The 18,662-nt window shown below is 38.4% G+C and overlaps 2 protein-coding genes across 2 annotated transcripts in view; one reads left to right on the forward strand and one right to left on the reverse strand.

Moving 5' to 3' along the window:
• LOC146635172 (neural cell adhesion molecule L1-like) overlaps positions 1-18,662 on the reverse strand; it is a 640,298-nt gene that overhangs the window by 381,392 nt on the left and 240,244 nt on the right. Inside the window, exon 7 of the mRNA XM_085350050.1 lies at positions 13,927-14,262. Within this exon, the coding sequence (XP_085206176.1) occupies positions 13,927-14,262 (336 nt within the window). The remainder of the gene's footprint in view (positions 1-13,926; positions 14,263-18,662) is intronic.
• Positions 1,516-3,866, forward strand: LOC146635196 (uncharacterized). The gene is made up of 3 exons (XM_085346075.1): positions 1,516-1,588; positions 2,815-3,171; positions 3,410-3,866. The coding sequence occupies exons 1-3, from the start codon at positions 1,516-1,518 to the stop codon at positions 3,637-3,639; spliced, it is 660 nt and encodes a 219-aa protein (XP_085202201.1). The 3' UTR covers positions 3,640-3,866.

The following is an 18,662-nucleotide window of genomic DNA, read 5'->3' on the forward strand; positions in this document are numbered from 1 at the left end:
GTGTACTTCTCGTGTTTCTGAGTTCTTTATTTGGGTCCCACCTGTCATGGTCCTGGGTTATGTGACCCAGTGCTTTGCATTTCAATGTATTTTATTATTCATTTGTTTTCCAGTTTCATTTTAGCTTATCTCGTTAATTTCTATCAGGCCCCGGTGGCTGTTTTAGTGATTTGTTTATTGGATCCTCTCGTGTCATCAGCCCCTGTGTTTTAGTCTCCCTTGTTGGTTCATGTTATTAAGTTCATGTCATGTCTCTCTCGTCAGGTTTACTGTTTATTTTGAAAGTCTCGTTTCCATGTTTTGTTTTACTTCCCCTGTGGCATCACTATGTTCATTCTAGTCAGCTGTCTCATCGTGTGTTTCCACTTCCCTTGATCACCTCTTAGTCTGTGTGTTTTCTTTCAGTCTTCGTCGGATCGTCTGTGTTGCCTCCCTCCATGTGTATATAGTCATTGCCATAGTTGTTTAGTGTTACATTTAACTCTTGCCCCTGTTTGCCTTCGTTTCAGTTGTATTCATGTTATCAGCCACAATAAAGGCTCGTTTTTTTGTTTGTAGCTCAGTTTCGTCTCCCTCCCTGTCTGCCTTTGAGTCCCTAGCTAAAACACACGGGCATACGTCGCCATGACACTACCTCTGCCAGCCACGCAACCACCGTGACAAGTTGTGCGTTGTCAGCACTCATCATTGTTGATGAGGATGAGAGCATTCTGTCTTCTGCTGTGAGAGCATTGGAGATATTTGTTTCTCTGGTAGTGATGGCCAAATGAAGCCTTACGATTACTGGAAGCTTTACATCCAATTGGTTCAAAAAATGGTTTGTTTCTTGAGGCTTCATATGCACATAAACCCCCTCTGCTGGTCAAAGTCTTTACTGTTATTTCAACTATTTGTCATTCCGGACACATTGAGCCCTCTGCAATTTGCATATCAAAAGAATCCACTGAAGATGCCGTTACTGCAGCCATCCACACAGCCTTCTCACACCTCGAATATGAGGACACCTATGTTTGAATGCTGTTTATAGACTACAGATCCATTCAACACCATCATCCTAAACAGACTGATGGTCATATCAAATTTTTTTTAGTTTTTAGTTCACAAATTATTTGGATTATGAAAGGAGGGAGCTGAAAGATTTCCATATTTCCTTAAACTCTCCCAGAGAAAACACACAGATCGCTTAATATATGTTGTAAAAACCTGATTATTAAAACAACATATGAGATAATTTTTAAAAGTACAACAGTGTCACCCGATGTGACTACTGTAATCAGTATTGCGTCTTTTTTTGGCTAGAAATATACGTTATTTAAGAAAGATGGGGGTTAACCTGGCTGTTTTCAAAGCCTGGATTATATTTTCATATCTAATGTTTTTTTTTTGTTTGTTTTTTTTTAATGGGCTGTAATTATGATGCCTGTAATCTCTATTTGGAAACTAACGTCATAAGAGCTCCTCCCATTTGATGTCAACAAAGAGCCGTTGAAATTCTAATCTACTCAGCTTGAGAGCATGGAGAGAGCCGGGCAGCTGTCGCACTGCTGGACGTTATTGTTTCTTCACTTCTGCCTGTCAGCAGCTGCATGTGAGTGTGTGTGTGTGACTTTTTGGACAATGTGGGGAATCTCCAACACATATGTACAGACATACATATATGTATATTTGTCCCTGTAATGTGTATGTCATAATCTTAAATCTTAAATTCCCCTTGTTAAGATTGGTGGGATTTAATTCAAAATAATATGACATCATTTAATAGATTTATTAGTAGACTGACATTTTATGTTGGGCAGCAAGTCTTTCTGTGTGAAGTTTGCATGTTCTCTCCATGTTTGCATGGCTTCTCTCCACTTGTTTTGGCTTCCTCCCACAGTCCGAAGACATGCAGTAAGTGGGGTTAGGTTACTTGATGATTCTAAATTGCCCGTAGGTCTGGGTGTGACTGGTTGTCTGTCTTTATGTTCAGGTGATTATTTATAAATCATTGAACCAAATGTATCTCATAACCAAATGTATCTCATTAACAAGCATGTTTCCTATATAGGAGCATAGTAACCATATCCAACTTCTTAATAGCAATGAACTGGTCTGCATTGGTGCATCATATCTTTATTCTCTTCCCCCTCCTGCCCCCCCCCCCCCCCCCCTCTTTCTTAAATAGATAACTATCATATCTGATATCATATCTCACAGTACAATAATATTGAATGGGTTGCATTGTTGTATTTTGTCATGTTTCTCAGGTCTTTGTCTGAATTTCTACGAACATTATTGCTAAGGATTGTCTTATTGCATTGGAGTCACACTGGGTTAAATATGTACACTTGGGTTTTAAGGGGTATTTATTATTTTCTTCTTTTTTTTGGGTTGTATGGAAGCCCCAAACGCAATTTCATTGTTCTTGACAATGACAATAAATAAATAAATAAATAAAATAAATAAATAAATAAATAGTATCTTAATACCGAAAAACCAAGAAGAGTTGTGTGGGTTTCAGTTACAGGTTTTTGCCTCAGAACTGTTTTGCAGCCTTTAGCATGTGGGTGTGGAACCTATAACCATATCCTGTTTATAAGAGTTTTATATCTGATGGATGTCACTGGGAAATCACCCTCATGTCACCAAGAAATGTCTAAAGAGTCTTTTTCTTTCTTTCTTTTTAGCTCTAATAATTATGGGAGAGCCCAAACATGTGACCTCACAGATTGTTATATCAAAACCTGTATCACATATTACATGTGGTGATCTCTAATTGCAGAATAACAGAATTTGTCAGCTTAATACGCACCGGTTGTCTCTTTTGTCCTGTAGACCTCGTAAACATCACAGCTGAATCTGGACAGAACGTCACTTTGTCATGCAGAGCCAACAACAACAACCTCGTCACATTTCTGGAGTGGAGCAAACATGGTCTTAGGAAAGGATATTTACTTTTGTACCGGGATGAGCGGTTTGATCTAGAGAACCAGCATCCATCGTTTAAGAACCGAGTGGAGCTACAGGACAGACAGATGAAGGATGGAGACGTGTCTCTGATTCTGAAGAATGTGACGCTTGATGACCGTGGAAGATACGAGTGTCGTGTTGAGACAAAAATAAATCGCAGGAAGAGAGCGAATCAGGATGACGACCCCGTCATCATCATCAGCCTGAATGTTGTTCCTCCAGGTGAGTGAGTAGAGTTGAGTGTGTGTGTGATCAGAGGTGAAGCTGCTTCCTGGTTGTTGATGTTTGTTTCTAAAGATGTTGTTGATGAGACTTTGTAGAAAGCAGCTGGTCTGAGTGATGTGATCAGAGTGCAGTAGATAATGTCTGACAGCAGTTTGAAGAGGAAATGGATTCTGTTCTGTTCTTCACTCATCACCTACCTGACAGCTGACACCTCACACCTGTTTCTCACCTGCAGGTCAGACAGGAGGAGACACAGAGGATGGAGGGAAGGAGGATGGAGGGAAGAAGGATGGAGGGAAGGAGGAATGGGGAAGTGAGAAGATAGGGAGGCATAGCTCTGTCAGTGTGGCAGTTTCTGCTGTCCTTCTTTTGGGTGGTATTGTTGTGTTTTTGATCTACAGAAAACATAAAACAACACATAATCTGGACTCATACCAGCGTCCTGCTGAACTACAAACTGTTTAAAATGTGTCACATGTTTCTACAGCTGAACCGTCAGTGCCTCTGCTGCTGTTTCCTCAAACCTTATTTATTTGTTTTTTATACTGTTTTGCATATTAGAAGGTTTCAGCTCTATTTATGGTTCTATCTCTGTTCTGCCGCTACAGGAAGCTGAGAAAGGCATAATGTGGTAACTTTATCTCTGACTGACTGATGTGAAAGTCCCTAGCATTACATTTTCCCTCCAGTGTTACGAGTCAAATTTGCAAGATTAAATTTGAATAAGATTATCAATATGTGTTTTTTAAGCTTTAAACAGTTTCCAAAGCTCATGATTGAACTATGGATCTTACGTCTGTTGAGTTTGTGTGGTTTTATATTTACGTAATGATGAGCTTAACTGACATTGGAGATACTGAAAGCTTTTAAACAGGAAAGATTAAATTGCATTAACAGGGAGAGAAAACATGAGTGTTTCTTTTTTTTAGCCTTTGTAATTATTGTTGAATAAATCTGCCTGTAAATGTTAATATGAACTGCACTGTAAGAACTCATGGGGTGAAGTAGAGAGGAAGAGCTTGCTGTGCGAGTAGTTACAGCATGGTTTAACTACATTTATAACATCCACCGTCACATTAAGGAGCAGCCCAGTGTCAGAGCAGTCAGATTTTAATGATATACAATAATACATATAAATACATACCATACATAAAATTTTTCCTTCACCCTGTGATTTATTTTCTTTAAAAGAAAGGCAAAATGACTAACAAAAGAAAGCAAAGATGAGCTTTTTGATAACTATCTTAGTCTGTTGTCTATTATCTCATGCCTCGAGCTTCTTAATGTCAGTCTCTTCTCATTTGTCTTTCAGTTTCAAACAATGAAGTGTATTCATCCCACAGAGGTCTTTATATAACATACTGTCCATATAAGAAGGGAAACCTGCTGCTATTAGAGGAACTGAAGTCTTAAAACACAATGACTATGAGTCCACAGACCAAATCCTGAGAACACAGGAGGTGAAGGACTAGTTAAAAACAGGCCACGTACCTCAAACTGATTTGAATTGATTTGAATTTCAAATGTCTGCTCGTCATCTGTGTACACTCTCCTCTGTGTTTGCTCTGTTTTATATACTCTGTGCTTCAAGATTCAGTATCGAGATAAACACAGAGCAACAAGAACCAAAGAAGCCGAACTGAAACTGTTTGGGATTCTGGATAATTCGTTGTTATATTACAAGTCCAAGTTATAAGTAACTTGAACTTTAAAAAGAGAGAGAGAGAGTTTTGTTTGAAGAAGGATCGTAGCCAAAATAAAGATCCCCAAACAGATTTGAATAAATGGAAAATAATCCATACAAAAAAGTGTACAGAGAGAGAGAGAGAGAGAGAGAAGAGAGCAAGCAAACAGAAACACGCAGGTGAAACCCCCGAGCTGACAAACAGCACTATGCAGCAACTCATCAAGGAAAACTGAGGCCTTAAATACACATGTAACCAGGGAGATGGAAACCACCAAGGACACACCTGAACGAAAACAGGGAAAAAATAAGATGGTAAATAAGACTATATAAAATGCACAAGGACAAGAGAAGCCACTACACAAGGGCTTTCTCATACAGCGATGGGGACTTTACATGATACCTGGATAAAAGGAAAACAGGGGAAAAAAGGGGAATAACAAGACATGATAACTACAGTTACAGAACATGAAAGAAAACTCAACCTTACCTGGAAATAACTCAAATAGGAACAAAAGTTAGAATATGAAACTCTAACTAACCAAGAACAGAGCAAGTAAAGGTCAAAGCATCCAAAACTGAAATGTGAAAACCAAAAATAAAGGGTCAGTGAGAGCACCCTAACCATGTACAGGTTTCCAACATTTATTTTGTGAGTTTAATGCTTTAAAACGAGTTCATGATGTCGAGATCTGTGTGTGGATGTAACATCTTTGTAGGGACCAAAAATACTTGTGGCGACCAACAGTCGTTATAGGAACCAGAATCCCATCTCCACGAGTTTGAAGCCATTTTTGAGACTCAAAATGTGGTTTTATTGTCAGGGTTACAATTAGGTTAGGGTTAGGTTCAGAGTAAGTGTCACAGTTAGGCATTCATTTCATGATGGGTAGGGTTTGGGTAAGCGGGTAAGGAAAGCATTATGTCAATGAGATGTCCCCACAAGGAAATGAATAAACACGCGTGACTATGAGAAACATCTCTGCAGAGTTTTCTATGTTAATTATGTAGAAAAAAAAGTGACTCAGATGCAACAAATGAGTTCAGTACAAGTGAAACGGCCGGAGCTTTGAGGCCCTCAGACTCTCATTTATGTGTTTCTAGCACATATTTATTCTCCAACATTTTTAATTGTTATTTGTTTTCATTTATTATTTAATTATTGTTAAAAGCGTTCTTCGATATGTAAGCATGCAATATTGTGGGCAAAATCTTTAACACCAGCTCTAATTTAGACCCTCCCTTTACCAAAGAAAAAGTTGTACTGTATTGTATCGTCCCCAGTACAATCGTAAAAATTTTATTGGGCACTGCCAAGTTTTGTGGACAGTGTGGTCCCAGTTGTTTCCTGATTTTCACATGAAATACTGAGGGTTTGCCCACAATGACTGCACGAGTCCCAGTCAGGCATGTTTGCTGGGAAACTCTCCTAATGTTTATGTCACTGTTATATGAACTTAGCTGTACAGTGAGGCTGCTTATTAAATCATTAAAAGATTCATAAAAACACAAAGAGGCTTCATTTCCAGCTATGATGGAGTTTAATTCATTAATGAGAATTTAAAATGAACGCTGCAGTGTATCCTCTGCTAAAGGAGGTAATGGAGGAATCATTGCACCTGTTTCTTAAGCACTTGGAGAATCCAAACAAGTGTTCATGTATAACATGGTCTGATATGTGTGTATGCTGTATGTACATTTTTTTTTTCAAAAATGTATCTTTCTGTCTATGTCATGTAATGCTCTGTATTTAATAAAGTAAATATTATGATTCAGACAGCAGCATAAGACACTTTCAGTTTTTGAGTGTTTTTAATTGTTGCATTTTTGGCATCACCTATTTCACCAATGTTGTAAATGAGTCTTGTATAAAACATCAAAATAAACTGTTTACTTAAACAATGTGTCACGGTCCTGGGTCCCCTGACCCAGCGTTTTTAGTTCTTTGTGATTTTTGTATTATTGTACTTGTGTGAGTTATTCTATGGTTTCTAGTTTCGATCCCTTGCCCTTCATGTTTCTCTGTGTCCCCTCTGTTCTGTGTAGTCTGTGTCTGCATGTTTGAGTTCCCCTCTGTGTATTTTGGTTCATTGAGTCCTCTGCCTTATGGTTTATGTCTCTGTGTTTCTTAGTTGCTGTCTCCACTGTGTCAAGTTCGCGTCTCTGTGTGATCCTTCCTGTTTTACTTTGAAGGTCCATGTCTTATGTGAATGTGTCCTGCTTTGCTTGTCTCGTCAGTCCTGATTTCTCCCAGCTGTGCCCTCCTTCTGTGTCTCGTTCCCCTCGTTACTCCCCAGTGTATTTAAACCCTGTGTTTCTCTGAGTCAGTGTTGTGTCGTCCCTCATGCTGTGTGGATCTCCCAGTGTCTCTCTGTGAGTTTAGTTTGTGAGTTTCCAGTTTAGTTTGCTTTGTATGACTTTCTCCTGCCAGCGAATAAAGCTGCCGCACAGCGATTCATGACTCAATGTATTTGTCATGGACATAAGTATAAATGAAATCAGCAGTTTCTTGTAATTGCTCTTGTACACAGAGCTCTTCATAAGTATTGGAAAATCATTCTTTTTTGTGCCTTAAAGAGATTTATGTGTACTAATATGAGCACATGGCAGCAAACTGTTTTTCTTTTTACTATGCATACAGTAAAACTTACCCTACTCTTTGGTGGGAAAAAAGTATGAAGATTTTTAATGTGTAATGAAAGGCGGAAAGGAGGAGGAGATTTTTAATTAGAATGACCTGAAATTTCTTTTTTTTTTTTTGGTAAGTAATTTATCTGCTATTGAATGTGAGCACTCCTGCTTGAGCCACGGTTATTTTCAGTTTTGCAGAAGTGATTATAAAAGCTGTTTGCTGCTTTTGCTTGGCTCATATAACCCATAATCACTCAGGTATCCTGCTGAACCAGAGATAAGAATACGCAGCTCGCCCTCCTGAGCTTTGCTCCAAGCAACCGATGGTGACAAATCAAACAGTCGCTGATCATCTTACTAATAATAACCTTAACTAACCTTTAAAGCACATTTTGAGAACAGTCTTACCTTTGGTAAGCCTTTACTATTATCAGGTAGGATAAATCAGTAACACAATGAATAAAACAGGCTTCAAGTGTACTACATAAAATTATATAGAGATTTTGTTTGTTTTTACTTTTGACTCTGACTGACCACAGTGAATTTTAAACCAAGCACCCTAAAATGTCTTTAACAAAAGTCCAGTGTATGCTATTCCAGCTAGCATCTCCCCCTCCCACTGTATGTGCTACACAGTCTCAGTCAGGCTTTTTGTAAATGGGCACCTGTTTATGATGTCATGTTGGCTGTGGTATACCCTCTTTGGATCTGGTGCTCAGGGCCTGTTCCTGTCACGATCAAAGCCTCTGTGCTGGCCTGTCCAACATTAATCAGCATCAGCCAGGCTCAGAAACCTTTTGAGCCTGGCTGATAGAGGTGTGCTGTCCGAGATGACGTCTGCCTTCATCTAAACTGTTTCTAAACTTTATCTAGATGTTTCCTTGCTGCGTTGAGCTTATGAGGCACAGATGCTCCACGGTGTGGTTGAAAACACCCACATCACCTGACCATGAATGATTGAGGTTTTGGACAGGTGCCACACAGCAAAATCTCCAGTGTTAAATTAACACTGGAGAGTGTCTATATGGGTCCACAACACTGTTGAGTGTTAAATTAACACTTTTGACAGTGTTGTATGTTTAAAAGTAACCTAGTCAGTTTTGAAGATTAACAATGGCTAACACTGAGCAGTGCTGATTTTCTAACACTGGAATATTTCTAACATTTTGAGTTATTTTCCAGTGTTAGAAAATCAGCACTGCTCAGTGTTAGCCATTGCTAATCTTCAAAACTGACTAGGTTACTTTTAAACATATAATAATAATAATAATAATAATAATAATAATAATAATAATAATAATGGATTGGATTTATATAGCGCTTTTCAAGGCACCCAAAGCGCTTCACAATACCACTATTCATTCACTCTCACATTCACATACTGGTGGAGGCAGCTACAGTTGTAGCCACAGCTGCCCTGGGGCAGACTGACAGAAGCGAGGCTGCCATATCCCGCCATCGGCCCCTCTGGCCAACACTGTCAAAAGTGTTAATTTAACACTTTTGACAGTGTTGTATTTAACACTCAGAGGTGTGGACCCATATAGACACTCTCCAGTGTTAATTTAACACTGGAGATTTTGCTGTGCAGGATTGCCATTTTGACGCACCAGTCATTTGTGCTGGAGCTTCTAATCAGTGAATTACTGTTTGAATACTACTGCTTCAATGCCCGACTATAACTGGCCCAGAGATCAACACGTCACCCTTTGCTCTGTTTCTTTTTTTAGCACAGACAACAAAGTTTAAAGTTAAATCAGCAGTGGAGGTGTTGTTGCCGTTCTGTTTTAGTCTGTGCTTCACAATAGCTTTAACTCCTCTGTGGTTGTCATGGCTCCCATTTCTGGTGAAACTAAGTCGACAGAAACCGAAACATTTAATACATGACAAAAATCTAAACCTGCAGGCAGCTCCAGGTCCTGCACAGTATCTTATATCTTATATAGATAACAAATAGATCATCGATGTGCTCCAGCACAGCGGGCTGATCACTTCACTGCCATACACAAAAACATACTTTGGTTCAGCACAGCTCCCGTCTAAATGTAAGATCTGTAAGTATCTGAATACATCTTTAATCCTTAAAGTGCACTTTCATTGTTAATGTAGCGACTTCCACAGTCGTTAGAGGCCGGGGATGGAGCCTGCCTATTTGCCTGACACGCTGTGAACTTTACTCAATAATGCGAGAGGTGGAATTGCTTGTATATTAAAGTGCTTTGAGAGTTTACAGAGTAATGTGATGAGCTCCCGATTCAGACTCTTAAAACATCACAGGCTGTAAGGCAACAAGAGAAAACTCGTCGTGCAGCGGTCAACAAAAACTACAACAGACAGAGCTGTGAGAGTGAAGATATGAAGATATTACACAAATTAAACATATTTACATGTAGAATGAAAAGAACCTTGTAGCTTGTCTGTCTAAATTAGTACAAGTACAATGAGACTCATGAAGGAGGCTGAGATTACATAGTTGTTGTTGGAGCTGAAAAAGAAGAAAACTGTTAGAAAATGCATCAGATCCACATCTATTTGTGTTTGACCGCCCTCTAGTGGAATTTGGTTTGATATGACAGACTTTAAATCAACAATAAAAATCAACTTTCTGTGGACAGATTTACAGTTTTTTCTGATTGCTTAAGCACATTTTTTGTAACTATTGGCTAATTTTGCAAAACTCTTCACACAAATAAGAAAACCTGTCACCCAATCATCAAAACATTGTAGTTCTCTTGCAAAAGCAAACACAGCTAGATTAACCCCTCACACCTTCGTAAAAATTGTGTTTCCGTATCAAACAGTACACACAAGCCATCATCTACTAAGCACACAATGCGCCAACTGCACACTGATGGTATGAATACAAAACACATCTGGCTTTTGCTTTCTCTGTGCACAAGGTAGGCTATGTCAGTTTGAGCTCATACTTCTGTCATAGATCCATAAGCATAGAGGGATCCAAACTTCAAGTACTGGTGTTTATTCAAACACATCAAAACAAACACAAGTGTTCATTTCCAAGTCAAAACAAAATAGTAATTTCACTGAGGAAAAAAAAGAAATCAGTCTACATCGCGTTGTCTCTCTGGATCTGGCCACAAAAGTTTGTCTACATCACATGCAATGTGCAATCCTCCTTGTCCTTGTCGTCCTCTTCATCCTACTTCTTCACCTCCACGTCCTCTTCCTCGGCCTCCTCTACTTCTCACTCTTCCTGCTCCCTCCATTGTACTCCGCACACACAGCTTACCTGTATTATAGTGCTTAGGCTGATTGCAAAGTGAACTAATTATCTAAAAAAGTTTTCACATGTGGCAGTGTGCCAGACAGTTGGCAAATTAGTGTTAATGATAGCCATACATACTTTTGCTAGGAGTGTGTTGGAAATTTGGTAATTGAGTGTTGTGCAGTGAATTGTGCCTACAGTTTTGCAAAGTGTGTGTTACAGAATTGCAAACTGAGTGCAAAGCAGTTTTTGTGCTTTTAGTTTTGCAAAGTCAGTGAGTGGTTTTGCTATAAGTCTGAATGGTTTTTAGCAATTGTGCTACAGGAATCACAGTTAGGGTTTAAGCATTCAGAAAAAACTGTAAAACTCAATTACTTATGTGGTACCCTGGAAAAACCCCAATCTTTGAGGAAAGGTTGATATTAAATCCAAATATTCTGAAAATAAATCAATAATTGTGATTTGTGTTTTTAAAATGTCTCAGACGGTGACATTTTTCATTTTCAATCTGCTCACAATTTATGGGGAATTCTTTATTCATAAATTTAAACTTAGTAACAAGAAACTTCAGTTTAAAATTTTCATAAACCAGCTTTGAGCACAACTCCAAATCTGCAACAGACAACAGTTTTCCATTTATATACAATCTTCTGTGGATTTAGAAAATACATGTCTTGTCAATAATATTGTTGTCTTAATGTTAACCTTTTTGTTTCTGTCTCCCTTTTTTATATTGTGCAAATATTATTTCTGCTGTTTGAGCCTCTGGTTAATATTGTAAATGTTATTTGTCTTATTGTTTTTGTTGTAAACAAACAAATAAAGAGAAATAAGTAAATAAAAATAAACATTTGCAAACGTTTGCTGTTGAACTTAGCAGCTGTGATAAATGTAGTATTGCAGGAAAACCTAATGCATGAGTGCTCTGTGGTTCTGTGCGTGAAACATCTTATTTTACACTGACAGCATTAAAAATAGTCAAAATAAATCTGCATCACAGGTGAGCTCTGAGCTGGAGGATTATCTCTAACTACTTGAACGTAGTGAAGATGATGCAGTGAGGAAGTGTGCAGTAGTTTGAATGAGACTTTTAACTACCTTTTCTGAATACATGCTGTATTGAAACAGTTGAATTACAATCCCACCAACCGCAGTGTGGTTGATGAGAATCAGCGTTAGTTCAAGCATTGCAGCTGCATTCTCTTAATAAAGACTCCATAATAAAGACTTTAACTGATCAAGCACACACATCCATACATATGCAATAATCCTTTCTGTCATCGTTGTATTTTACTCAGTTGTATATAGTATTTGTATTTGTATTCTATTTTTATCTTATTGTATATTTATTTTATTGTATTCTACTGTATATAGTATTTTATTCTATTCTGTACAGCTGTGTACTGTATTTATTCTTATTGTATTCTAATTTTTGCCTCATAACTTTTGCACTGTCCACTTCCTGCTGTGACAAAACAAATTTCCCATGTGTGGGACTAATAAAGGTTATCTTATCTTATCTTAAATTGACCAGCAGAGGGCGACTCGTGATTGTGAAAAGGCCTCTGAAGTGTACAGGAAGCAGCTCCCTCACTCATGGTGGTCATTAAAAGAGTCAGAGATGAAGATTAACCAGGATTAAACAAGATAACGTGAAAAAAGTTTAAGTGTTTATTAAAAAAATGTTTAGCTCTATGCTCTATGTGGGAAACAACATCTTTATTTAAATAGAAGACCAGAAAACATCAAACTGTAAACATGCTGAGCTCCTCCATGCTGCTCCCTCTGCTGTCTGACAGGCTCAAACAGGATCCAGCCTTTAAGATCCAAACATACTTCAGCTTTCATCTTCAGTTTTACACTTAAAGATAATGAACTCTCAGCTCCTGATGAATGTTTTATTTTCTGTTCTGTAATTTAACAAATTATTCATCTCCAGCCTGAGATTTTCTTCATCTGTGTCTTTAACACAGAAAACCTAAAGCTTTGTTTCTAATTCACCTTTATATGTCACAGAGAAAAAACTTCTCTACAGAGAATGAAATCTGTCCTCACAACATTATTTTTATGCTGTCCCTTAACATGCGGCCCAGAGGCTACAGGACAGTTAGAAGGACTTTAAATCACTGAAATAAGCAGGAATATTTGAATGTGACTCACACTGACACACCACTTTGACATTTACAATTTAAAACAGTCTGATTGGGTGTGTTAATTATTGTTGCCTGACCTCCAGGTTTATCTCTGTCCTAACGTCACATCTTTTTTGGGTATTTTAAACATTTTCAGGCCAAAAGGACGTACAACCTGCATTTGTCTTTGTTTCACTGTAGTTAACAGAACATCCAAGTAGTTAATTGGATTTTTTACATTTTTTACATTTTTACATACATAATTTGCATGTATCCCCCCCCCCATTTTAAGTAAGAATACACAAAACAAGTATTTAAGAATAATTGTTGGCAGTTTTATTAGAGTAACAGACAGCTCTGAGAGAGTCCAAACATTTCATGTGGAGGCTGGTGTTAACTGTGGATCTCTTAGTTTTGTGCAGATAAGATGAACAAACAAAAAACAACCAGAACAGAACACAATCCATTTCCTCTTCAGACTGCTGTCAGACATTATCTACTACACTCTGATGTCACTCTGGAAGCTGTCCTGCTGTTTGCTGAGGAGGAGGAGGATGAAGTAGTTCATTCTCAACTGTCAGAGTGACATCAGGGATCCTTGTGGAGTGTTGGTGACTGTTGTTTGCTTCCGGGTCATTTCTGTCTCTGTGTTCATCAGCAGGAGATTCAGAGTTCAGAAATCTCTCAGACATTTCAGTCTGTGGTTCAGTGGGAGGATGATCTGAGTCCTGACAACATTTTTTATATGTTATGTAGATCGAAACAACAACAACAGCAGTAAAAACAACCACAGCAACAATTGGAAGACCGATGATGAGTCCAACAGATCCTCCTGTCTGACCTGCAGGTGAGAAACAGGTGTGAGGTGTCAGCTGTCAGGTAGGTGATGAGTGAAGAACAGAACAGAATCCATTTCCTCTTCAAACTGCTGTCAGACATTATCTACTGCACTCTGATCACATCACTCAGACCAGCTGCTTTCTACAAAGTCTCATCAACAATATCTTTAGAAACAAACATCAACAACCAGGAAGCAGCTTCACCTCTGATCACACACACACTCAACTCTACTCACTCACCTGGAGGAACAAGACTCAGTGTGATATTGCAGACAGATATCCATGAGCGTGTTTTTTCCATGAACACACGACACTCGTATGTTCCAGTGTCATTAATCGTCACATTCTTCAGATTCAAAGACACGTCTCCATCCTTCATCTGTCTGTCCTGCAGATCCACCCGGTTCTTAAAAGATGGATGCTGGCTGTCATTAAGACTCCGGTCATCTCGGTACAAAAAGACATATTCGTCTCCCAGGTCAGCTCTGCTCCACTCTACCACTATGATGCTGCTGTTTGGAGCTTGACAAGATAAAGTGGTGCTCTGTCCAGTGTCAGCTGTGATGGTTTTCTGGCCTGACAGAAGAAACAACACAGAGCAGCGAGTTCACAAACGTCAGAGACAAAAGGCAATGAAAAAATCCTTAGTTGAAATCCCCACCGCCCCTCCCATTTAACGTCACTTTGCATATGCGCAGTAGAAGAACAAACTCAACTGTGAGTGCTGACGTGTCAGTAGTGTCAGATGTTAAATAATCATAATTACAGTATTCACCAAAATAATTATGATTATAACTTGCTCTAATTGAGCGGCTTCTCTGCTCAGTTTACTTCTGTTCAACTATTCGTTTTTACCAAGATTATCTTTGAAACTTAACCAAGAAATTATCGGTAATACTGTTTTTAACAAAGTGCCAAAATTGGGTGCTGAATGCTTTCCAACACCGACCCCCTCCAGCTAAGAAATGAACAAAAAAGTTCAGTGTTTAAAAGAAGAAAACGTTGATTTCCTGTACAGTTCAACATGAAACCGGTTAGATCAAGATTGTCTTTAGAGAAACAAAAATTCTGGCAGCACATTTATGTCAAAAAACAGGGAGAAAAGAAGTTAAAAAAGAATCTTGTTTCCAGAAACAAGAATCACAACAATCTATACTTGTGACTATTTCCCAAACTTTCACCAAACTGTGTCGCAGCCTTATAAATCCTAACCACCAAAAACATGTTTGCTACATTATGAAAGTTTGGTAAACTAAAAGTCTTCTTTAATCTGATTTTAGTTTTTTACTTGCATTTTTTGTTGATTTCGAGCTGTTTATAAGCATTTGTCAGAGTGGAAAAATTCAGAGCTCACCTTCAGCGGCAGCAGCTCCGACACAGATGCACAGCAGAATGAACAGTGATGCACTTCCAGGCATTTTCGCTCCTCCTCCTCTCCAGCCTTTGGTTCGCCATCTTTATCTCACAAATGTCGCCGAGGAGCGACTTTTCCTCTTGTGCTTTCCGCTTCTACCTTTAGGAGTCACCGCAGAGGATCATCAGCCTGCACTTTACCCGACATCGTCTCCTGTCGCACCAACACTCAGCATCTCCTTCACTACATCCAGAAATCTACTCTGTGGTCTCCTTCTTCAGCATACTTTGTTTAATATAATATAATGTAAATGATATTTTTTTTGTTGTTTTCTTGTTTGATTGATTTTGTGTAACATAAATATATAAGAAATATATATAAAAATTCTACTTTGTTACGTGTTTTAATTTTCTGGTTAACTGACCAAAGTTACTACGTAAACATGGTTTAAGTGGCTATTAACAGCTCTGTATGGGGGATGGATGTTTTCCCGACTGTTTTATATTTATTTATATGACCAAAACTAGAACTACAGTGTGACAGTGGAACACCAAAGCTGACCTAACGTCTGGAATCTAACACAGAAATCTGAGGTGTGTAACATGCTGTACTGTTCTCAGTATTTTTCCACTGGTGATGCACAGGGAGTGACTCTGCAGCCAGTTTGAACCAGCTCACTGTGCACACACACTGTGTTGTTGGTTCACACTGCTTTGTACATTAGGCTGCTCTGAATGCAAATGTGGTTAACAAGTCTGTTCCCAGTGGTGTCTCATGTTTCACAGTCAGTTTGCCTGAAGTTTCTGTCAGAGCTGGCTGATTTCTCTAAATGCTAGATCTTTAAGGGCCTCCTTTATTGCCTCCTTTATCAGAGGATACAGTTGAGGATACTTTGGGAAAGAAAAGGAGATCCATCCCGCAGTTTACAACGAGTCACTATCAGTCAGGCCTGCTGTTTTCTACAGTCTGGTAAACTTAAAGGTGAACTCTGAATGTTACTCGGTGAAAAAGATGAGATAAATTAAAGCAATCAAACTGAAGGTTGGAGTCTAACCTAGTTTAACTCAGGGGAATTTCATTTTTTCTCTCTCTAATGAAACTCATGCAAACCGTTTGATGACATAGTTTTAAATAAAAAAGGGCTTTGGTGCCCTCTGGAGGTCAGTGTCTGATTTAACAACTAAGTGAGACTGGTACACACAGGGCAGTCATTACTTTATATTTGCATATGCTGAACATGCTAACTTACAGTTAACACATATGGATGATGGCAGAAATTCAGTCATCTAGTCTGTAGAAATGCTGAGTATATTTATATATTTAACAAAATAATTAATTTACTTTTGAAATTATTTTTGATTTAGTCAGTTTTGAAGATTAACAATGGCTAACACTGAGCAGTGCTGATTTTCTAACACTGGAATATTTCTAACATTTTGAGTTATTTTCCAGTGTTAGCAAATCAGCACTGCTCAGTGTTAGCCATTGTTAATCTTCAAAACTGACTAGGTTACTTTTAAACATATAACACTGTCAAAAGTGTTAATTTAACACTCAACAGTGTTGTATTTAACACTCAGAGGTGTGGACCCATATAGACACTCTCCAGTGTTAATTTAACACTGGAGATTTTGCTGTGTACCATATTAAAACAACTTCTTCAAAGTAAGAAACCCAAAGTACAGTAAAAGGCATAGAAGGAAATCCCCTTGTAGTGGTGCCTGTCCAGGGTTAGTGAAAGAGAAACTGAAACAAAGGAATAAAAACACAGGGTGAAATCCAGAGCCAGCAGATCTCCTGAGGTGCCAGTAAGAGATAAATCGTCTGCGATCTTTCTCGTCACTTAACAGGTTGGTGTCAAACTAAAACTTAATTGATAATTAATTGAAATATGAAACACTTACAACAATTTTCATGGATATGTTAAATTGTGGATGTTAGTCTAATAATACTGAGTAGTGTAGTGTGCACTGTGTAATACAGTGTGCTTGAAAATTTGTATAAATTGTGCCTTACCTCAAAGAAAGAATATAAAAATATTTTTACTCTATTTTAACCAGAATATTGAAATTCATTTAAAGTAAGAAAAGTAAGATACAGTAAAGGCATGGCAGGAAATCCCCTTGTAGTGGTGCCTGTAGAAGGTTGGTAAAAGCGAAACTGAAACAAAGCAATTTTCAAATATCGTTAGATGGTGTTTGTCAGTGTAACAATACAGTGGAGAGAAAAAATGCAGCTTGCTTGGAAATCTTTATAAATTGTGTCTTACTCAAAGAACCAATCTCTAAATAATGTTGAAATCTGCTTTGAACAGATTTTTCTTATCTGATTAAGAAAATGGATGATGATGAAGAAATTCTCCTCAAGACGCTGAAAGCACTGGTTACAAATATCAAATGGAGCCCAAAGGAGGTCGCTGACTTGTTTGATGCCCTTTTGAAGAGATTTGAGTCATCAGTAAATGACAAATCACATCTCCTCACATGGATGGTAAAAATGTTGCACTGCATAGAGATTCACTTTATTACTTCAGATTGGAAAAATGAAGATGGAAAAACACTTCTGGAACTGCTCCAAGACAAAGCTGTAACAGATGAAACCTTGAAGGAATATTTAGACAATGACAGAGAGAAGACTCTGGACAAAATCATTGACGAAATCCGCCAAGAAAAGTTGAACCAGGTTGATGAAAAGCTTTTAAATGATATCAAAGATATTGTATCAACAGTTCATGAAGGGCGTGATATTCCTGAGGACGGCTCACAGAAGAGTGAACTGAAAACCATCTTAAAGGATCTCTGTTTGGCAGTGGAAAAAACAAAAATTAAAGATACCAAAAAGCCATTTCGGCCACGACTGACACAGATGGTGAGCTGGTGCCTGATGGCTCTTTCAGAAACAGGGCGATTGATTCAGGTTGGCACAGGAGAGGGGAAGTCCTGCATCGTGGCCATGTTTGCAGCTTTTAGAGCTCTGAGAGGAGAAAAAGTCGACATCATGTCAAGTTCATCAGTTCTTGCAGAGAGAGATTGTAAAGAATGGGAAGGATTTTATAAAGAGTTGAATATCACTTCAAATTATAACTGCAAAAGAACAGGAAATGAACTAAAAAAGTGCTATGAGTGTCAAGTTGTTTACGGCACTGCGCAAGAATTTGCTGGTGACTGGCTTCGGCACCACTTTCAGAGGTTGGACATATTAGGGCAGAGGAAATTCCAGTGTGCAGTAGTGGATGAAGTGGATTCCCTGATGCTAGACAAGGGTCATCATGTAGTCTATTTAAGCAGTGACATACCTGCTTTACAGCATCTCAACCCACTCTTGGCATGTATATGGGCCACTGCTAATCAGTACAAGAAAACTGGCACAGATACAACTGTAGGACCAAAATATCCTTTTTATCAAGTGCTGGAAAACATGATGGACAAAGATGGTGATGAGTCCATCATTCGTCAGATAGCAGAGGACACAGGTATACTGTCAAAAGGATCAGTCAAGGACCTGAGAAAGAACCCCAGTCTCTTAAATGAAATGACTAAAAGTGCGACTGCTGAAGAGCTGGCTGAGTTCTTTAAAATGATGGAAAGCAAATTTCTATCTTCCCAGTTTGCTCTCCACCTCA

Source organism: Diplotaxodon limnothrissa, linkage group LG3 (assembly GCF_057381915.1).
Source record: "Diplotaxodon limnothrissa isolate DT_005_m linkage group LG3, D_limnothrissa_male_GT1.1, whole genome shotgun sequence".
In the NCBI taxonomy this organism is placed as follows: domain Eukaryota; kingdom Metazoa; phylum Chordata; class Actinopteri; order Cichliformes; family Cichlidae; genus Diplotaxodon; species Diplotaxodon limnothrissa.